Source organism: Salminus brasiliensis, chromosome 13 (assembly GCF_030463535.1).
Source record: "Salminus brasiliensis chromosome 13, fSalBra1.hap2, whole genome shotgun sequence".
NCBI classification, from domain to species: domain Eukaryota; kingdom Metazoa; phylum Chordata; class Actinopteri; order Characiformes; family Bryconidae; genus Salminus; species Salminus brasiliensis.
In genome coordinates, this window is record NC_132890.1 from 21,244,369 (window position 1) to 21,267,787 (window position 23,419).

General features: G+C 42.7%; 1 protein-coding gene across 2 annotated transcripts in view; it reads left to right on the forward strand.

Annotated features, from left to right (window-relative positions):
- Positions 1–23,419, forward strand: part of golim4a (golgi integral membrane protein 4a) — a 41,773-nt gene that overhangs the window by 9,655 nt on the left and 8,699 nt on the right. The window contains exons 2-10 of one of the 2 annotated variants that reach the window (XM_072695042.1): positions 8,185–8,259; positions 11,858–11,907; positions 16,221–16,274; positions 17,361–17,511; positions 18,862–18,944; positions 20,065–20,148; positions 21,284–21,406; positions 22,513–22,713; positions 22,863–23,101. In XM_072695042.1, the coding sequence (XP_072551143.1) occupies positions 8,185–8,259; positions 11,858–11,907; positions 16,221–16,274; positions 17,361–17,511; positions 18,862–18,944; positions 20,065–20,148; positions 21,284–21,406; positions 22,513–22,713; positions 22,863–23,101 (1,060 nt within the window). The remainder of the gene's footprint in view (positions 1–8,184; positions 8,260–11,857; positions 11,908–16,220; positions 16,275–17,360; positions 17,512–18,861; positions 18,945–20,064; positions 20,149–21,283; positions 21,407–22,512; positions 22,714–22,862; positions 23,102–23,419) is intronic. The other variant, XM_072695043.1, reaches the window with a different exon arrangement.

Below are 23,419 nucleotides of genomic sequence, written 5' to 3' on the forward strand. Positions count from 1 at the left end.
TATTTAAAAGACGCTACAGGCGCCCTAAAAGAAAGCCTTGCCACCTCAGTTGGCAGCAACGAATGAAAAGAAGCATTATGACCAAGTTGACAAATACGTGCACCTTTACCTTTACCTTTACATTTATGAGCATGAATCTCCAATGTCCAGCTGCAATCTCCAATGAGAACGCAGTACGAGAGAACGGCAGAGTGGCAAGAGACGGATTTGTTTGGAAAACTGAGTGCCGCGAAGCAAGGGAGCCAGGGGTCATGAGGAAAAGTGACACAAGAGGAAAGAGGTTAAAATTGATTTCTCTCACTATACATATAATGTAAGCTATAGGTCTGATGTTAGTTCTGTGTAATAAAAAAAGTCATAAAAAATAGGTGGCAATAGAGGGAAAAGAGATGGCTGGAGAGACAATAGAGGTGGAATAAGAGGAAAAAGAGGTGGCAGGAGAAAGAGGGGAAAGAAGTGGCAGGAGAGAGAATAGAGGTGGACGGAGAGGGAAAAGAGGTGGAAGGGGAGGGGAAAGAGGTGGAAGGGGAAGGAAAAGAGGTGGCAGGAGAAAGAGGGGAAAGAAGTGGCAGGAGAGAGTAGTGCCATGGTCCATGTATATATTTATATATGTATATATATTTATTGCTCACCTTAGTACAGCTCAGTCTATAGATCTTCATGGGTAAGTTTTGGATAGTTTCTTGTTGTACAAATGCTGCCTGCAGTGCTGCCACTCTGCCACAGTCAAAAACTCTTTACTTTCCCTCTCACACATCTACCACTCATCACTACCACTTACCTTAATGCTGTTGGTAATGCCCAACTGCAGTAGTGTTACCATACTTCTATCTCCTGTTCTCCTGAGATCACATTGTATGGTCACTTATCCCTAATATGAGCTGTTCTAATGAGCACAGTGACGGAAACCGGATTTATTGTAATATTAGATCAATAAATAAATTAATACAATATTTATTCTAATATTATGATCAAATAAACACTTACTGTCCAGTTTTTCCATTCAGATTTCCACATGTGGTTTATCACTTTACACAGTCCTGTATGAGTAAATGAGTGTAGGTACAAGGTAGATACTCCAGCTGACAGCTGACAACTCTTTGTGTAATGCATTAATAGTATGTAATAAAACACAAATATTACACAGGACTTCTTTTGTTGTTGTTTTTTTTTATTTATTTTTTTATATAGACTTGTAGATTACAGACAATCTACATTGAAGGGCTGGAGTTCACTGTGGCCAGCAGTTTCTTCAAGAGCTGATGAACGTGCTTGTCCACGCAGCTCCACAAAGAAAGGGACAGGGTTCTTGGGTCCATGTAAAGCTGCTCATCTCCACCAAAGATGTTGTCCAAAAAGAGCATGGCCTCATCCTGGATCAGGGACAAGTACATTTTATCTATGGGACTGCTCTCTGTGTTGGCTGGAGAAAAGGAGTGAATGACCTCCATCAAGAGCCCGAGAAACCCACCAGGGGTTGGAGAGATTGGAGGTGTTGCTCCTTGCATCACTCTCATCAGCACCAGCTCAAAGAAAACGTCTATGAAATTAAAGTGGTAAATCCCTACTTGTGCCAGCTCTGTGCAGATAGCGTCTTGATTGGAAGCATCTTGAGCAAATCAGGTGGTTGTATGCCTGCTTAAATACTGAGGGCTGCCTGGCATTTCCAATGGCAAGTCCACCTAGAATGCCCCAGCTTGCTATGTTGAGAAACGTGGAATGGAGGCTGTTGTTCTGAAAAAGAGTGAATGCCTGGCGCAAGGCTGAAAGCTTAAGAGGAAAGTTAGAAATGTTCTTGCTGGCAAAGTACTTGTATAAGGAGGGCACCTGTTGAGCCTCAGGAGGGACAGTAGGAAGTCCAGCTGCTTCAGGAGCACTCTGGCTGGGGCAGACTGGGGTCAGCTGAGGCTCGGTTGTTGAGGGGGTAACATCGCTGGTTTTCTCAGGAGATCTCTGGCTGGCACAAACTGCTACAAGTTCAGGTGCTGGCTGAGGTGGAGCAGTTGTCGTTGGTGGAGTAGTGGGACATGAAGCGGGTCGGTTCGGTGGAGATGTAGCATCTCCTATTTCCTCAGGAAGACTCTGGCTGGCACACACTGGGATTGGCTGAGGCTCGGTTGGTGGCTGAGGGGAAGGCAGTGCCACTGGTGAAGCCTGGATATGTGATGCCGGTCGGTTCTGTGGAGAAGTAGCATCTCCAGTTGTCTCAGGAGGACTCTGGTTTGCACACACTGGTACAAGTTCAGGTGCTGGCGGAGGGGAAGAAATTTCAAGCGGAGGAGTCGGAGGATATGAAATGGAAGGGCTCTGTGGAGATGTAGTCTCTCCAGTTGCCTCAGGAGGACTCTGGCTGGAGCAAACTGGAATTGTCTGAGGCTCGGTTGGTGGCTGATCTGAAGGAGGTGCCACTGGTGGAGTCTGGATGTGTGATGCAGGAAGGTTCTGTGGAGATGTAGTATCTCCAGTTGTCTCAGGAGCACTCTGGCTGGCACAAACTGCTACAAGTTCAGGTGCTGGCTGAGGTGGCGAAGTTACCGTTGGTGGAGTAGTGGGACGTGAAGCGGGTCGGTTCTGTGAAGATGTAGAATCTCCTATTTCCTCAGGAGGACTCTGGCTGCCACACACTGGAATTGGCTGAGGCTTGGTTGGTGGCTGAGGGGAAGGCGGTGCCACTGGTGGAGTCTGGATGTGTGATGCAGGAACGTTCTGTGGAAAAGTAGCATCTCCTATTTTCTCAGGAGGACTCTGGCTGGCACAAACTGCTTCAAGTTCAGGTGCTGGCTGAGGCGGAGCAGTTACCATTGGTGGAGTAGTGGGATGTGAAGCGGGTCGGTTCGGTGGAGATGTAGTATCTCCAGTTGCCTCAGGAGGACTCTGGCTGGCACAAACTGCTACAAGTTCAGGTGCTGGCTGAGGCGGAGCAGTTACCATTGGTGGAGTAGTGGGATGTGAAGCGGGTCGGTTCGGTGGAGATGTAGTATCTCCAGTTGCCTCAGGAGGACTCTGGCTGGAGCAAACTGGAATTGGCTGAGACTTGGTTGCTGGCTGAGCTAAAGGAGGTGCCACTGGTGAAGCCGGGAGAGATGTTATGTCTTCAGGTTCTCCCGGAGCACTGTGGCTGCAGGATGGTCTGGGTGGTGAAGCCGGCTTTGGGAGACTGGAGAGGTGCCTGAGGTTCTGCTTTTGCAGTTGGCAGGACTTCTGCATTCTGTCTGGTCCTCTGCTGCCGATTCCTCCACCTGTAAAAATAATAGGCGCTTCCCGCGGTGATGGTAACTCCTGCCATGAACAGCAGGCCGCGCCACTTAATCTCTGCGGGAATAGTGCCGCGGAGGGAGAACCTCTGCGTGTGTGCAGATAGCTGAAGCAGAGCACAGAGGAACACATCTGGAGGGCATATATATATATATATATATATATATATATATATATATATACACACACACACAAAATATATTTTTTGTGTATATTTTGATGATCTTGTAAATCACTGTGCAGAACCGCTTTCATTTTAGATATACTGGTTGGCTTTTCTGCATGATATGATCAGATACCTCAATATGGCAGTGACACAACACATTGTGTTCTACAGACTGTAATTAGAGACATTACCTATTCATTTTTATTAAGGATGCATAATTGATTCATCCTTTGTTCTATGATGCTTTTGGGAAACCCCCACATCAGTAGGTGTTGACTTCTGTCCTTTTAAAGCAGCAGTATGCAAAAATTGGTGTTTTTATGTTCCTGGGCTACTCCTACAGTTGGGAGGCATAATTCACTTTTATACCACTGCTGTAAATACAAATCATGCTTTAAGCACCCCCTCATGGACAGCTGTACACATGCATTTATGGACAAGCTGAGAGACCCAGAAGCATCTGAAGGTAGAGAGGCATGTGGACTGAGGCAGTAGTGTAATACTACAGGATTTTACACTTTTTTTAATGATGGAGCAACATGTAGAATCTGAGAATTGCAAGCAGTGCTGTATTTTCTATGGCTACATAACACACTGTGCGTAAAAGTGTTTGCACATTATACAAACAGTGTAACATTTTTAGTGTTAATATAATTAATTATAGTTATAGAATAATACAAAAACATCAATTTAATTGAAAACATGCATATGTGGATTATAGTCTTTAAATGTACCAATAAAAGTTAAACCGCCAGGTCCTGTGCATACGATAAACTGACCAGTAAGTGTACACAGTGTTTAAAATCTGCAGAACGCTGCTGTGCTGGATACACACATACTACTACCATGCTGGTGTCGCTGCTGTGCTGAGAACAGTCCACCACAAAAACAGCGTCCGGTCAGCAGGGTTGTTGTGAACTCTTTCTAGTAGTGAACGTACTAGAGTGCGGCTTCAACTGTGTAGCAACAGATTAACCAAAATAATCAACTGTATATTCATAAAGTGTATTACATTCTGATGAAGGTAAGGGAGATCGTGTGAGCTAGTCTGGAGGACAGAGCTCAGTTCCAGGTTTCTCCTGGACGCCCCCAGCCAGAACAGCGTGGATGTGTTCAATTCCAGCAGCAGCAGCTCACCTGATTTCATGGGCGGATCAACTGGGGTGGCGTAGTCCAACTAGTTAAAAGAAACTTTATGACCAAGTTGACACTTATAAGCACAAATTTCCAATGTCTGGCTGCAGTGAATGCAGCTCGAGAGAACAGCAGAGTGGAGAGGAGAGAAACTGTTTAACTATCCATCAATAAATCAAATTCTAATGAAATCGCAGGGCTAGTATCATTGCTATGCTGATTTTGAGATGATTAGAAATCAGGTTGTAGAACTATACATGTACTGTAATGTTAGTTATAGGTCTGATGTTAGTTCTGTGTAAAGTAGACTATAACAGCTACTATTGATTCAACATCTGTCAAAGAAAAAAAAGGAAGTTACTTTGAGTCACAAAAATGAAGAGGAAAGGTAGAGTACATATTTTTTTCCTCGGAGAGGGAAAAGAGAAGGATAAGGTAATTGTTGTTATTGTTGTTTTTAATGTCTCTTCTTTTGTAAATACAGTATAAATCTGTTCAAGCTACTGAGGGACAAATGGGGAGAATGTGTGATTTGAGTAAAAAGTTAAGGTGCCATGGTCCATAAATATATTTATATTTATGTTTATATTTATGCTGACCTTAGTACAGCTCAGTCTAGGGATCTTCAACTGTTTACTTTCCCTCTCACACATCTACCACTTACCTTAATGCAGTTGGTAATGCCCAACTACAGTAGTGTTACCATACTTCTATCTCCTGTTAAGTGAGATCACATTGTATGGTCACTTATCCCTAATATGAACTGTTTCACATGAAAACTCAAATGAGTTTGTAAATGGCAGCATGTGCCTCTTTGTAGTGTGTACATACTATTCCTCATCAAACTGTGATAACTGTGAGTAAGTTCAGTTTATATCACGTCTGCCATATATTGCCATATGTAGCACTGTTTCTCCACTGGCCAGCGTATACTGTGCACATAAACGATGTGACGAAGAGATGTCTATGATTACCTGATTAAACTGCATCTAACTGTGTTCTCTCTGCTGTTTAGAGGGTTCTGCTTTGTTGTGTAATCTGAGGAATAATCAGGGTGTTTGTTTTATTGCTCTAAAGTTGGGATGAAAGGGTCAGGATGGCAATCTTAGACTTCAGAGGTGAGCAGATAAAGACCTGCAGAAACACACAAGACTCAGACATAGCTGTAAAAATACTGAGGCTGACAAAACAGCCCTACCATATGTGTGTGTGTGTGTGTGTGTGTGTGTGTGTGTGTGTGTGTGTGTGTGTGTGTGTGTGTAGATTAGGTCATTTTTTGCTCAGGTTACACAGGAAAAGTCAGTGCACATTTAGGCCGTGCCATTAAAAGCCTTTCAATGGGTCAGTGTGACACTGGGTGTGTGTGTGTGTTTAAAAATAGCAGAGCTCATTTAACCTTCCAGCTGTAGTGCTAGTGATAGTTTACTGATTTTTAAGTTGGGATTATGAGTATTACTTACATATAAATGTAATACATATGGGTCATATTAGTGATTTACATATATAATATGTAAGTATTATTATTATTACATATACAGTGAGTCCAAGAAGTATTTGATCCCTTGCTGATTTTCTTCGTTGGCCCACTAATAAAGACATGATCATTCTATACTTTTAATGGTAGATGTATTCTTACATGGAGAGACAGAATATTAAAAAGAAAATCCAGAAAATAAATCTAAGGAATATATATTAATTGATTTGTATTTCATGGAGTGAAATAAGTATTTGATCCCTTAGTATTCATTAGCAGTTCTGGCTTTTACAGACCAGTTAGACACTCCCAATCAACTTGTTACCTGACCTGAAGCCACCTGTTCTCACTAATCACTTGTGTGAAAAACACCTGTCCACAGAATCAGACAGATCACACAGATTTCAAGTCTCCAACATGGGTAAAACCAAAGAGCTGTCACAGGACCTCAGAGTCAGAATTGTTGACCTTCACAAAGCTGGAATGGGCTACAAAAAGATTAGTAAGGTGTTGGATGTGAAAGTAACAACTATTGGTGCAATTATCAGAAAGTTTAAAGAGTATAACATGACAATCAACAGACCTCGGCCCGGTGCTCCAAAGAAGATTTCGCCTCGTGGGGTGGCAATGATGCTGAGAACAGTCAGAAATCGTCCTGCAACCACTCGGCAGGAGTTAGCAAATGACCTGAAGGCAGCTGGGACCACAGTTTGCAAGGAAACAATTGGCAACACTTTGCGCAACAATGGATTCACATCCTGCAGTGCCCGAAAGGTACCCCTGCTGAAGAGAGCACATGTGGAGGCGCGCCTCAAGTATGCCAATGATCATTTGAAAGATGAACCAAGTTATTGGGAGAAGGTTTTGTGGTCAGACGAGACCAAAATTGAACTTTTTGGCCTCAACTCCACCCGCCATGTGTGGAGGAAGAAAAATGCTGCCTATGACCCCAAGAACACTGTGCCCACCGTCAAGCATGGAGGTGGAAGCATAATGTTTTGGGGGTGTTTCTCTGCCAAGGGTACAGGGCTACTTCACCGCATCACTGGGAAGATGGATGGAGCCATGTACCGCACAATCCTGAGGGACAACCTCCTCCCCTCTGCCAGGGATCTGAAAATGGGCCGTGGTTGGGTCTTCCAACATGATAACGACCCTAAACATACAGCAAAGGCAACAAAGGATTGGCTCAAGAAAAATCACATTAAGGTCATGGAGTGGCCCAGCCAGTCGCCAGACCTCAATCCGATCGAAAATCTATGGAGGGAGCTGAAGGTCAGAGTTGCCAAGCGACAGCCCACCAACCTTCATGATTTAGAGAGGATCTGCAAAGAAGAGTGGGCCAAAATTCCCCCTGGTGTGTGTGCTAAACTTGTGGTTAACTACAACAAACGTCTCACCGCTGTGCTTGCAAACAAAGGCTTTGCCACTAAGTATTGAGTGTGTTTGGCAAGAGGGATCAAATACTTATTTTCCTCATTGAAATACAAATTAATTAAAATATATTCTTTAAAATTATATTCTGGATTTTTGTCTTGATATTCTGTCTCTCCATGTTAGAATATATCTACCATTAAAAGTGCAGAAGGATAGTGTCTTTATTAGTGGGCAAACAAAGAAAATCAGCAAGGGATCAAATACTTCTTGGACTCACTGTATATTTACATATATACATATTACGTATATAATACGTATGGAACATATAACTGTAATGTGGATACCTACACATGCATATGGGAAATATTTGTATTACATATACATATAAATCCTTTCTCAAATTTAAGGACACTTTACAAGCAAATCACACATTCCTGAGTTCCTCAGAGGAGACTAGCCTTGCAAGCTGTGACGAAGAGTCATTTAGCAACAGGCCTGGGAACCCCCCGAGCTGTAATGCAGTCGCTGCGTGTCACTCTGGCAGCCGTAATGGGAAGAATAATAACTGTTATAATAAAAATCCACTGGTAAGAAACGTCTGAGCCATGGGGCAAAGGTCACTCTCAGTCAACAGCAAAACATCCAAATAAACACACAAACAGCAGACAACAATCTAACAAAACTAAACAAACGAAAACCACTGTAACTAAGCCAATTTACCCTAATCAGTATTGCTTGAAGCTAACTGCCGTCTTTCCCTTCGCCTTTCTGTTTCTAGTTGTATACGAGCATCGGTCCAGGCTGGAGAAATCCCTACAGAAGGAGCGTCTGGAGCACAAGAAAGCCAAAGAAGGCAAGTTTTACATTCTTAAAGCTCACGTCGGTGCTGTTTTTCACACGCTGGAAATCTTTTATTCTGGTTCTTTTGAGACAAACACACTGAACATCGGTGATTTTTGGAAGTTAAAGCCCCTCTCTACTCCTTTGTCTTTCTTCTCTGCAATTGTTTTGTGATAAATTTACTCTAAACTTGCAGAGAAAAAATAATGTTGGTCATTTCTGTGATATATTTGTTGGGCAGGACCAAATTTAACCCATCTGATGTCAGATTGAACAAAGATAGAACCAATCAGGGTTAGCAATATGTTTATGTCACCGATCTCAATTCCACTAGTTCATCAAACCTGTTCCCCCCAGCACACAGTGCGTCCTTAACGCACAGCAAAACCTGAGCTAATCAACATAACTTTGCCGGTGATACCGACCACATGCTTGCTCGGTTAACATACAGTCCTGTGATGTCTTTCCCTCGTTATTCACTAAAACAGTGTGGAAGTGCTCTGCTTTACAGGTTGTGTTTCTAAAAACGGTCCTTTTAGCAGAAGTTTTTATTTCTTTAAATGTATATTTCAAAAGATTTAGACATCAGTCAGATCCAGTGAATACACTTCAGAGTGATAAAGTATCACTTTTTTATAAAACATGCAAAAAGGGCTATAATCATAATAAAACACACCAGCTTTACGAAGTGACTGTGTCTGTACAGATAACAAGCATTATACACGCCCTTGCGGTTCTGAGCGGGCTGTAGGGTGTGATTTTTAGAGAATTGAAGTATGATTAAACTGCTTTAATATAGAAATGTAGATTGGTAACATGGGTAAATGCTTATTCGTGGGCATATCGTTAGTATTAAAATGTATTTTTTAGATAGCACCAGCAGACAGGGGCTTTTATTTCAGTTAATTGAACTCACGACAGAACAACAAAAAATACTATTTTAGGTTAATTTAACTGACGTTCATTAATTAGATAGATTACGTTCTTTAATGTATCTTGAACATTAGTGCTAGTGAAGTGAAGTGTTTTGTGTTGAAACAGTGCAAAAAAGCAGAATTAAGTTAATTAAGTAAATAAATGTGAGCAGATGTACAAGTGATTAACAGGAAAACAAATGTAGTGTGTGTGTGTGTATGTATGTAAGTATGTATGTATGTATGTATGTGTATATATATATATAATGTGGGGAAAAAAGTATTTAGTCAGTAACCAATTGTGCAAGTTCTCCCACTTAACAAAATGAGAGAGGCCTGTAATTGACATCATAGGTAGACCTCAACTATGAGAGACAAAATGAGAAAAAAATCAGAAAATCACATTGTCTGATTTTTAAAGAATTTATTTGCAAATAATGGTGGAAAATAAGTATTTGGTCACTTACAAACAAGCAAGATTTCTGGCTGTAACGACCTGTAACTTCTTCTTTAAGAGGCTTCTCTGTCCTCCATTCATTACCTGTATTAATGGCACCTGTTTGAACTCGTTAACAGTATAAAAGACACCTGTCCACAACCTCAAACACTCACACTCCAAACTCCACTATAGTGAAGACCAAAGAGCTGTCGAAGGACACCAGAAACAAAATTGTAGACCTGCACCAGGCTGGGAAGACTGAATCTGCAATAGGCAAGCAGCTTGGTGTGAAGAAATCTACTGTGGGAGCAATAATCAGAAAATGGGAGACCTACAAGACCACTGCTAATCTCCCTCAATCAGGGGCTCCACGCAAGATCTCAGCCCGTGGGGTCAAAATGATCACAAGAACGGTGAGCAAAAATCCCAGAACCACACAGGGGGACCTAGAGAATGACCTGCAGAAAGCTGGGACCAACATTACAAAGGCTACCGTCAGTAACACACTACGCCGCCAGGGACTCAGATCTTGCAGTGCCAGACATGTTCCCGTGCTTAAGCCTGTACATATCCGGGCGCATCTGAAGTTTGCTAGAGAGCATTTGGATGTTCTGGCAGAGTATTGGGAGAATGTCTCATGGTCAGATGAAACCAAAGTAGAACTGTTTGGTACAAACACAACTCGTTGTGTTTGGAGGAGAGTAAATGCTGAGTTGCATCCAAAGACCACCATACCAACTGTGAAGCATGGGGGTGGCAACATCATGCTTTGGGGCTGTTTCTCTGCAAAGGGACTAGGACGACTGGTCCGTGTACATGAAAGAATGAATGGGGCCATGTATTGTGAGATTTTGAGTGCAAACCTCCTTCCATCAGCAAGGGCATTGAGGATGAAACGTGGCTGGGTCTTTCAGCATGACAATGATCCCAAGCACACTGCCAGGGCAACAAAGGAGTGGCTTCGTAAGAAGCATTTCAAGGTCCTGGAGTGGCCTAGCCAGTCTCCAGATCTCAACCCCATAGAAAATCTTTGGAGGGAGTTGAAAGTCTGTGTTGCCCGCCGACAGCCCCAAAACATCACTGCTTTAGAGGAGATCTGCATGGAGGAATGGGCCAACATACCAGCAACGGTGTGTGCCAACCTTGTGAAGACTTACAGAAAACGTTTGACCTCTGTCAACAAAGGATATATAACAAAGTATTGAGATGAACTTTTGTTATTGACCAAATACTTATTTTCCACCATTATTTGCAAATAAATTCTTTAAAAATCAGACAATGTGATTTTCAGAATTTTTTTTTCTCATTTTGTCTCTCATAGTTGAGGTCTACCTATGATGTCAATTACAGGCCTCTCTCATTTTATCAAGTGGGAGAACTTGCACAACTGGTTACTGACTAAATACTTTTTCCCCCCACTGTATATACATACATACACACACACACGTGCTAAGGCACATGATTAATCTGCAAACACTTTATCAAGTTTTGCCCCAACTTCTTCACCATTGGTCACTCTCTTTACAGAGCCTAGTGATGTATTGCCGTTTTTACAGCGTCGCTACCGTTGAGCTCAGAGGGTAGATTACACTTAATTTATGCTGAAATTAGATAAAATCTTTCATTATCCTACTCCGCCCTTATCTCTCTCTATCTCTCTCTTTCTCACTCTCTCTCTCACACACACACAGCTGCTCCTCACTTGGCTTGCTTAATCCAGCCCACTGACTGATCGCCCATTTATCTCAAAATGTTGGTGAAGCACTTTCTCTATCAAAGCTTCTGTGTCTGAGCTTTATCATGTTTGTGGCTAAAGTCTCAAAACTACACTGAGCAGCTATAAGAATAAAACGGATTCCTATAGCAGGTGTATTAGGCATATTTATTAGTTCTTCCGCCCAAGAATTGAAGGATGTGCTAGCTAGCATTCCAACTTGTGATTAATCAGAATTACTCAGACTTTATAGGAAAAATAACTTAATATTTAATTTATAACTTAAACTTAGGTTCATATAACAACATATTTAACAAGGTAACTCTGGTGTCACAGTGTTGTGAATGTGTGCAGGTTTCTTCCTTTCAGTTTGAAGGTCTGGAGTAGACGGTGAGTGAAAGACTCACAAAGCAAAAGCCAAAACAAACATCAGATGATGGTGATGATGATGATGATTCCTTGTGTGACTGGTGTGATCCAGGATAGCTTCTGTAGAGTTTTCCTGTGTTTGTGTTTGAGGCTGTGTTCATTTCTCCTCTTTCAGACTACCTGGTCTACAAACTAGAGGCCCAGCAGTCCTTAAACAAAGAGAAGGTGAGGCAGGCCAGATGCACAACATGTAAAGAGTGGACGTGCTTGTGTATAAGTGTATAAGTGTTTGTGTGTGTGTGTGTGTGTGTGTGTGTGTGTGTGTGTGTGTGCGCGCTGTCTACTTTAACTGCAGCAGCTGGGTTATTTATGTCATGGTTAAGTTACTGCCATTCTGAATCCTGTGTGTTTATGTGTGTACATGTCTATAGTAGCCTGAGGGTAGTGCATGCAGTACACAGTCATGGACAACAATTAGGACACCCTATTAAAACTATTAAACCAACCAACATCTGTACTGTTTGAACATATGTTTAAATATGTTTTTAAAAGACCAAGGTTTTTGTGGGATATGACTGTATGAAGAGTTGCAAGAAAAGTAACTAAAAGTAACTATGTTGGAAGTACAATGAATTCGGAAAATCTTCACACCCTGTCACTTAACCCATCATTTTGCACTCAATACCCCATAATGAGACATTTTTTGTACATTTATTGAAAAGGGGAAACTAAATCATTGCATTGACATAAGTATTCAGACCCTTTGCTCAGTACTCAGTTGAATCAGCGATTACAGCCTCCAGTCATCTTGGGCACAAGGTTTGCACACCTGGATTTGGGGATTTTCTGCCATTCCTCTGCAGATCCTCTCTAGATCTGTCAAGTTGGACATTTTAGAGGTCTCTCCAAAGAAATGTTTGATTGGGCTCATGTCAGGGCTCTGACTGGGCCACTCAAGAACATTCACAGAGTTGTCCCTAAGCCACTCTTCTGTTGTCTTGATTAAGTGCTTAGGGTCTTGTTGACTACTGCAACTCTGGCTGGTGACTACTGCAACTCTCTTCTGGCTGGTCTCCCTCTGCGCACCATTAGACCCCTGCAACTTATCCAGAACGCAGCGGCACGGGTCGTCTTCAATGTTCCTAAATTCAGCCATGTCACTCCATTGCTGCTTTCTCTTCACTGGCTTCCTGTAGCTGCTGCCTGCATCAGATTCAAAACCCTGATGCTGGCCTACAAAGCCAAGAACGGATCAGCCCCTCCATACTTGATGGCATTGGTCAAAAGCTGCACCAAAATCTGCACCAAGAGCCCTTCGAGCTTCAAGTACAGCTCGGCTCGACCCGCCATCCCTCAAAATCCAGGGAAGACAAGCGTCCAGGCCTTTTTCTGTCCTGGTGGAACGAGCTTCCCCTGGGTGTCCGAACAGCAGAGTCGCTCGCTGTCTTTAAATGCAGACTGAAGACCCACCTCTTCAGAGAATACTTGGGCGAATAGCAGAGTGGTAACCCCTACTAACTTGTGTTTAGTAGTGTCTTAACTTAGAGGTATCTTTGAATTTTAGCCCATTCAAACTAACTGAGGTTATTCTTAAGTAAATAGCAAAGCACTTTTGTAAGTCGCTCTGGATAAGAGCATCTGCTAAATGCTGTAAATGTAAATGTCTTGTTGGAAGATGAACCTTCAGTCCAGTCAGGTCAGGTTTTCATCAACAATCTCTGCATCAATCACTGTACTTTGCTCCATTCAGCTTCTCTCAACCTTGACCAGTCCTTCTGTCCCGGCCACTGAAAAACACCCCCTCAGCATGATGCTGCCACCACCATGCTTCACTGTAGGCATGGTATTGGGCAGGTGATGAGCAGCGCCTGTTTTCCTTCAGACATTTGGTTTGGTGGGGGTAGCCAGCTCAAGGAAGAGTTTTGTTTGTTGTTCCAAACTTCTAACATTTAGGAATTATGGAGGCCACTTTCAGTGCAGCAGAATTATTGTGTAGTCCTCTCCAGATTTGTGTGGAGACACAGTCCTGTCTCTGAACTCTGCAGGTCATTCTTTCCTGCTCATGACTTGTTCTGATAAGCATTGTCAGCTGTAAGACCTTATATAGACAGGTGTGTGTCTTTACAGATCATGTCCAGTCAACTGAATTTACCACAGATGGACTCCAGTCAAGGTGTAGAAACATCTCAGAGATGATCAAGAGAAAGGAGTCCCAGAGCTGAAAGTCAAATGTCATAACAAAGGGTCTGAATACTGCTGTCCATGCAGGAGGTTTATATATATATATATATATATATATATATATATATATATATATATATAACTTGCTAAACTTTCTAAAATTCAGTTTTTGACCTTTTCATTAGGCATAACTTAGCAACTTGACAAAATGTGTGAAAAGTAATAGGGTCAGAAGACTTTACTCAATGCATTGTACCTGGATTTCTGCATTGATTACTAATAAGTGTTCTGATCTTTATTTAAGTCACATGCACCCACAGTTGTACCATCCATGTCTTTTATTAAGCACATTGAATAAACCCTCACAACCTGGAAATTCCTGGTTTATCAGCAATCTCTTCCACCAGACGTTTCCTGTAGCTGAAAATAGAATTTGCACAGTATTGAGGAGGAATGTTTGACCATTTCTGGGATGCCTTGCTTGCACAGTACACTTCAGGTAATGCCCCAGTAGCAGGTCAGGTTCAGGTCAGTACTCTGACTTGGCCATTCCTTTGGGTCATTGTCAAGTTTACTCACCCCACGTTTCTTCAGCTTGAGGTCATGGACTGCTGTCCTTACGTTTGTCTACATCTTTGAATTCATTGGGCTCTCAATGATCTCAAGGTCTCCAGGTATTGAGGCAGTAAAGCAAGCCCAAACCATGATGCTCACCCAGGTCTTTAGCAATGCTATTGTGGCCTATTCCAGCTTCATGCGTCTCGTCTCTATAGCACATCTTCTGAGTCTTACTTGTCAGTAATCCAGCTTTGTGTGCCTTTATTTAATGGGCAAAGCACCTCTCGGACCCACACTTCCAATTCCATCGCCTTAATCAAAACACCTTTGGCCAAATAGCTCTTGGAGAAGTCATTAACAAAGAGATTCACTTGCGTTTTCTGGCCTGAACTGTGGATGTACTAAATGTGCTCACTAAAAGACATGAACAGTACAGCTCTGTGTTGGGCTTGGGCAGTATAATGGTAATAACGTATAATGCAGTATCTTAAAATGTTATTGATATTTCGTTGCAACATGTCTGATGTGTCACATGTCTGTCCTGTATCTATCTAGTCCACAGCCAAATAAGCTTACTCCCTATAGTACATTTAAGAGAGCCACAGGGTGAAGGTGCCATGGGTGCTCAGGGCTGCAAACGGGGGGGGGGGGGGGGGGGGACAAGCCCGTAGTAGTGACTATGAGTTCAACTGAAAGACGAGCAGGCCTCTGATAAACCAGTCTACAATCGGAAACACTCCTAAGACCATTCACTCTCAGATGTGAGGCTTTATCCTCTAAATAAGTGTGACTTGATCCTCAGTTAGCTGTAACACAGTCTGTGCTGCCTAGAGAGCCAGCTGTTACTCCCAACATCAGTTGCTCTCTTGGACACGAGTTGTGTCTTGTGTCGGTAGTTCAGCAGTTACTCAACAGCAGCAGCTCTAGGTGCTCTGATGCTCGATGGAGCTGTAGCCAAGTTAGATCCAAAAAGGATCCACGGGGTAAAAAAACTGGAGTGGTGACTAATGGTGAGCAGACTGTTATGCTGCTCGCTAAGATAAAGCTAACCAGCTTCTCTCTCTTCATTCAGAGCAGTTCAACATTTGTAATTGTCAGATGGTTTATCATTTATTGAATGACTTAAAACTGTACAGTTTAACCTGTGAGGGCCCTGAACGTCATCTTTGGCCATTTTTGGCTGTGGATGTGATTGTATAGGCACCATGTAAACAGAAGATAACCCACGGTACCAGGACAGTATGAAAATAAAGTGGATACCACCAAACCCTTCTATCTGTATGTGTGTGTTATTAGTTTAGTTAGATTATAGATTGGATGTATAGACGGTGTCTATAATTGTGAATTGGATAAAGATCGGGCCACATTTTCAGTGCAGAAATCCAGGTTCAGAAATCAAAGGGTTCACTTACTTTTTCTAGCCTGAGTTGTGGATGTTTACTCAGTGTTCAAAGTTTAGAATTGTGATCCCGATTAAATCAGACCATATTTGACTAGTAATTAATGCAGAAATCCAGGTAAGTACAGACACCAAACATGACTTGGCTGACCGACTGCATTTGGGATAAGTAGGGAAACTGTAAGACAACATAATGTCATTTTTAAAAGACAGCTGTTTGTGGTATCTGTGTGTGTGTGTGATGTGAGGTATGCACACACTCATTTCTGCAGGCCTGGACACATCTGTGTGTTCAGCTTTATGATATTTCAGTGCCTGTGGCTCAACATGGCTGTGATTGGCTTTTGTTAAGCACAGTGGTGTGTTTACCAGCTAGTTTTTTGTTGTTGTTTCTCTGCAGCAAGATGCCAGCAGCAGGTTTGGCTCTCTGCACACACAGCACCAGATGCTGAAGGTCAGTATGGCATGGTTTACATTCTTCCCCTTCTGGTTAAATATTTGTCCTGAATCATCAAAAAGGTTTAAAGCATGCCTAAACCAGCTCCCTCATCTGAACTGAATACCTGCAACAGGTGTTTGTGGAGTACGGATAGAGCAAAAATGTGGACTGTCTGGTGGTCAACCCAAAGATGTGATTGAGAGACCATTGCTGTATACACTCACAAGAGCACCAGGGAACAGCATTAGTAAGACCTGCACACTTACTTATTCAAGCAATGACCTAATCAGCCAATCATGTGACAGCAGTGCAGTGCATTAAATCATGCACATATGAGTCAGCGGCTTCAGCTAATGTTCACATCAACCTTCAGAATGGAGGAAAAATATGATCTCAGTGATTTTGAGCATGGAATGATTGCTCGTGCCAGACGTGCTGGTTTGAGTATTACTAGAACTGCTCATCTCCTGGGATTTTCAGCTCAGTCGTCTCCAGAGTTTACGCAGAATGTTGTAATAAAGAAAACACGCCCAGTAAACGGCAGTTCTGCAGACGGAAACGCCTGGCTGGAGAGAGAGGTCAACAGGCAGAAAAGGCTACAGTAACTCACATAACCACACTGTCCAGTTGTGGTCTGCAGAGAAGCATCTCAGAGTGCTAAACCTGTCCAGCCTTGAGGAAGATGGGCTACAACAGCAGAAGACCACATCAAGTTCCACTTCTGTCAGCCAAGAACAGAAAGCTGAGGCTGCAGTGGGCACAAGCTCACCAATACCAGACAGTTGAAGACTGGAGAAACATAGGCTGGGCCGTTGAATCCCAGCCTGCCTTGTCTAAACAGTCCACGCCGATGTAGGTGGTGCAATGGTGTGGGGAATGTTTTCTGGGCAGACTTGCTTGAATGCCTCCAGACTATTTGAATATTGTTGCATCCCTTCATGACCAAAGTTTACAATCTTCTAATGGCTACTTTCCGCAATGATGAGTTCAGTGCTTTTCAGTGGTCTTCCTAGTCAGCAGGTCTGAAACCAGTAGAACATCATATTCCACAGTATTCTCAAAATTCAATATTTGTGTTTCTATTAATATTTGTCCCTGCAGACGCAGCATGAGGAGCTGAAGAAGCAGTACTATGAGCTGCAAGAGCAGCACCAGGCCCAGGGTGATGAACACAGTAAGACCCTGGACCAACACCGCCAGAGATATGACCAGCTACAGCAGACCAAAGAGCACGAAATATCCAAACTGAAAGGTAGCAATGTCTTATAGTCCTCCATACCTTACTGTAGGTTTCCTCCATCCACTCATAACCACTGAAGCACAAGCACAATAAAGCACGATGAAGGCATCATCTGCAGCTTATCTAGACCCTGTAGAGGAGTATTATCATTAGAATAGGACTCTCTGGAGCTAATACACATGAACCTGTTGGTGCCATGCCTGTTGGCTCCAGCATTAAGCCGTGGTGCAATGGAACTGTGCTGGTGAAAAACTGTACTTTTAGGATGAATTAGGCAGTTGGGGAGGAGGTGATGTGGCGATCATCCAACATTCCTGACCTAACTAACGCTCTTATCGCTGAATGTAGTCAAATTCTTCCAGCAATGCTTCAAAACTCTAGTAGAAAGCCTTCAGTAGAGACAGTTACTCCAACAAAAGCAGTATGTAGTTTTTTTTTAAGCTAATAATTTCAGAAGAAACAATTTATGAGCAGGTGTCCCAATACTTTTTTCCGTCTAGTTTATTTGTTAAATCAGTTCATAAGAGCCTGTGACAAGAAGGTTTCCCCTATACACTCATGATGAACTTTATTAGTGTAATGATGTTAAAATGGGCATCTCTGCCACACACCAGTTGGGAGAATGCCCTTTCTCTGTATTGCTGTCCAGGACGGTCTGTGCGTGCATCAGCTTTTGAGGGGAAAAAAGTTTTTGGACACTGCTCTATTACCTAAACATCTTTGGACCAACCACCATAGCAACAACCTAGCAACTACTTAGCGACACATAAAAAACAATTCATATACCATAGCGACCATATAGCAACACCATATCAACCAATTTATATACCATAGCAATCACTTAGCAACACCATAACAACCCCCTGGGATTGTATTTCAGGTGGTTGCCAAGGTGGTTGCTAGCAACCAACTAGCAACATCATAGCAACCACCAGGGATCCGCTTAGCAACATCATAACAACCATCTAGCAACCACTTGGCAACCACCTGAAATACCATAGCAGCCACCTAGCAACACCATAACATAGTTCATCATCCCTCCAGTTCAACATCCATCTCATAGCTGTAAATCAAACCATTCATGCTTAATCTACACAGTTCAACTCAATCAGCAGTGCTGTCTTATGCTTTCACTCACTGGCCACTTTATTAGAAACCCCTTCCTTTTATTTCCACTCGCTGGCCACTTTATTAGAAACCCCTACCTTTTATTTCCACTCGCTGGCCACTTTATTAGAAACCCCTACATTTTATTTCCAGTCACTGGCCACTTTATTAGAAACCCCAACTTTGTACCCCTGGAGTTTCTGATAAAGTGGCCAAAACGTTTATGCATTATTGAAATGTTTCGCTTTCTTGTAGAAAGTGTTTATAATCTGCGGGAGGAGAACAAGCAGCTGCGAAAGGCTCACCAGGAGATCCATGTTCAGCTTCAGGATTCAAGGGTAAGGGATGATGGGTAATGTAGTTTATATATATATATATATATAACTAAGCCTATTTGGCTGTTATATCAGACTTTGTGGTACAGAGGATGTTAGATTAGATTATTTGGTGAAGAATTCTTTTAATAAATTGGATCAGTTAATCACCGTATTTGTGATTCATGTTTCATTGGTGTTATGTTCTGTCATTTTTGTGTTTCCATACGTATCTTTTTTTCATGTTGCATCTGACATATCCTTGCTGACGCATCAAAACCTTGTATGTTAATTTTTTTAACGGCATACCTGTCATTTGAAAACCACAGTTGCTCTTTCCGTTAGTCCAGAATTACTAAGAGTGAATTCCTGTTCCATTAAAGAAGCAGTCCTGCAGAAAGTCAAAGTAACATCACTGGGGGTCACTGACCCCAGATGCAGTCGACCACATGTTTGGTCTCTGACGTGTGCTTCTTTAGTTAGACAGATGGAGAGGGAGATGATAGGCTAATGTTGCTTTAACTGGCACCAATCCACTCATCTCAGTAAACACTCCCCCAAAAATGCTTGTCTCTCAACCCGTCTTTCTCAAAACCCCTCCAGATCTTCATTAGTTCGGTAAATGGATGTGGTTTAGAACAAGGTTTGACTTACTTTAGTTTATGAATACAAACATTAAACTTCTCCACAGAGCTGAACGCTGGAGGCACCGGATCCACTTTCACCTCAGCACAGAGTGTGGTAGATTGGTGACAGTCTAAACACAGTGTTAGCATGGCATCTCCTGTCGGAAACTAAAGGAGCACACGTCAGATACCAAGCAAGACTGAATCAGTCATGCCCATCAGATTGTACTGCTCCTTTTACTCCTGTAAAGCCACTGTTTCTGAGACATGAGGTTTTGATCCGACAGTAACGATATAGAAACTTCAGTGTCCTGTTTCATTCTTTTACATTTCAGTGTGTGTGTGTGTGTGTGTGTGTGTGTGTGTGTGTGTGTGAGAGAGAGAGAGAGAGAGAGAGAGAGAGAGAGAGAGAGAGAGAGAGAGTTCTTTGTGCTAACTGCACTTGAGATGAGGTGATGTTGTGAAAAGCAGCTGCTTAATGTTGAGCTTTGCCTGTGATGACCCCTTCCCCCCTTCAGCTACAGCACAAGGATTTAAAAGCAGCCCACGATCAGCTTGTGTTGACACTGGAGGACCACAAGAGTGCGCTAGCGGCAGCCCAGGTCAGGGCGTGTATGTCTGGAGAAGTGTCTGTGTGCATGCTGCTTTGTTCTAAAGGGCTGCGCTCTGAGCTGTGACGGCACTCCTGCACTTTATCTACAGAAGCATGTTAATGCGCTACTGAACCAACCCAGAGCCTCTCTCTCTCTCTACCTCTCACACACTCTCTCACTTTCACTCTCTCTTCTCTCTCTCTCTCTCTCTCTCTCTCTCTCTCTTTCACTCTTTCTTCTCTCTTTTTCTTTCTCTCTCATTCTTTCTTTTCTCTCTCATTCTTTCTTTTCTCTCTCATTCTTTCTTTCTTTCACTCACATTCTTGATTCTCTCCCACTCTCTTTTGGTCTCTCTCTCTTTCCCTGTTTTTTCTCTCTCTCTCTCTCTCCCTCCCTCCCTCTCTGGTCCATTCAGTGTTCACATTTGAGAACTTTGTGTCCATACTGTTTAAACATTCCCCAATGAATAGGCCAGCACAAATGGCCCACAATGTCTTGGACTGAAATTCCATTAATATTACACTAATATCACATTTAATATCACATTTCTTACATTAGTGTTTATTTACTTCTCCTGGACAAGTTACAAGTTTTGGTTCCAGCTTTTTCTCCCTAGTTAATACTTTTTCAACTCCCACCCACTAGCTAAAATTCACCCAAATGCTCAAGTCTTTCCATTGGGCATTATAAAGGGACCTAATGGTCCATAGTTGTTCTTGTGTGTATGTTCATGTATGTTCAGTCTACAAAGAAAGCTACAATTTTCAAACGGCTACCTCTGACTATGTTATTCCCATCTGTCTGGTGGGATGCTTTGTGCTGGCTGACTATCTCCTCCTCCTCCTTCTCGGTTTGCTTCTGATGGCTTGTTGGTCTCTGCTATTCTACTAACTATCTAACAACCTTTACTATAAACATAATGTGTCTGTCATTAATGTGCTTATGTGCATTCATTGTCCATCACCCCATTCCTCATTCAAACACAACCGAGATGGGATATAGTAAACTCGTAAATTTAATTTTACGTTTGTGTCGTATATACTGTATTTTATGCTACTGATCTATGTAACTGGGTCTGATTTGTCCCTCATTCTTGAGGTGTGTGAAAGTATCAGAGTCTAACTTGAAACTGTGTGGGTTGTAGGTCCAAGTGGATGAGTACAAGCAGTTGAAGGAAACTCTGAAGGAGAAACCCCCTGTAGCAGTCCTGCAGGCCCAACAACCCCACATCAGACAACCTGAGAAGCACATGGACACAGAGCCTCGGGTATCACCACTGCAAACCTCTGTGGAATATTTCACAAAGGAAGATTTCTCAGTTTAGCCAGATAACTTTTTACACATTTAGGTTTTAATTATGTGGCTAACCTGGAAGCCCTGCTTTATGGAAAACTCCCTAGAGCCCTCAATTGTTTTAAAGAGCACCAGAAACCACTAACAAACCCCAGCATTCTCTAGCAAAGACATTGTCCAAAAAAACACCAGCTAAATCCAACATTCTTCTGAAAATAATCCAACAAATCTCAGCATTCCCAGCAAACCCCCACAGCTAAATCCAGCATTCTTCCGAAAATAATCCAACAAATCTCAGCATTCCCAGAAACCCCCACAGCTAAATCCAACATTCTTCCGAAAATGCACCAACAAATCTCAGCATTCCCAGCAAACCCCCACAGCTAAATCCAACATTCTTCCGAAAATGCACCAACAAATCTCAGCATTCCCAGAAACCCCCACAGCTAAATCCAACATTCTTCCGAAAATGCACCAACAAATCTCAGCATTCCCCAGCAAACCCCCAGAGCTAAATCCAACCTTCTTCTGAAAATACTTCAAACAAATCTTAGCATTCCCAGAAACCCCCACAGCTAAATCCCACATTCTCCAAATAGCACACCAACAAATCTCAGCATTCCCAGCAAACCCCAGATTCTCCAAATAATACACCAACAAATATTAGCATTCCCAGAAAACCCCACAGCTAAATCCAACATTCTTCTGAAAATACTTCAAATAAATCTCAGCCTTCCCAGAAAACCTCACAGCTAAATCCAACATTCTTCTGAAAATGCAGCAACAAATCTCAGCATCCCCAAATAAACCCCCACAGCTAACATTCTCCAGTAAATTGCAAAAAAATCAGCATTCCCCAGTCAACACCAACAAAAATATTGTTCTCCAGCGATATCAGCATTATCTAGCAAACACCAATACCTACAACTCTCAAACTCTTCAGGAACTGTCCAGTCAACGCCAGAAAAAGCTAGTGTTTCCAGAAAAGACTAACAGATCAACAACACCAACTAACCAACATTTTCCAACGAATGTCCAACCTCCAACCTAACCTGCTGGCTCACATTCTTTTTTCCTCAGCTGGAGCATCAGCAGGACAATCCAGTAGAGGCAGATGAGCCAAATGTACAGGAGGAGGAGAGGAGGCAGGATCGAGCAGATGAAGACCTGGAACAGCCTCACAAACCAGAAGAGCCTGCACACAAGGAACAAGAGAGGGAACCAGAACAGAACCAGCCAGATGAGAACGCCATAGAGCGGGAGCAGCATGCCATTCATCTGGTTAGAGCATCAAGGATTTTTTTTTTACAGTGTTCATCTGATGATTTCCTGCTCATGCTGTGATGATATTATTGCTGGATAATTTCTCTGTGTACTTTATAACTGCACTACAGTAATGTGTCATATGCTGTTTGTCTGTTTGTCCACAGGTCCGTCCCACTCAGGCTCAGAAGTCTGTGTTTGAGCAGCAGCAGGAGCAGCAGCGTTTGGCTGAGAAGCTGGCGGAGGAGCGGCGGCAGCTTCACCTGCGGCAGGAGGAGCTCCAGAGACAGCAGCTCCAGCAGCAGAGAGAGAGAGAGGAGAGAGTAAAGCTGGAGAAAGAGAGAGAGGAGCAGCAGCACAGAGTGGCTGATCTCACAGAACAGAGGCTACGAGAGGAACAGTTCAGGTACTTCAGAACAGCACACACACACACAGCATTAGACTACATATAGCTGACAGGTTATTTTCAGTATGTATTCTGACATTACTGAGGCAGTTACAAACCTCAAGACTCTTGGTGGTCATGGAGGACAGGTCTAAGTGTAGAACCTGGACCTGCTACTGTAGATGCTGACAAACGATAATGCCTGGTTTATACTTGCTAAGGTCGCAGGGTGATGCGATATATGATGATTTGGTTTTATTTTTATGGCTTTTTCGTGTTCTGCATGACCATGATGCCAGTCAAAGAGATGGAGTCAGGCTGAGAAATGCTGACTAAATG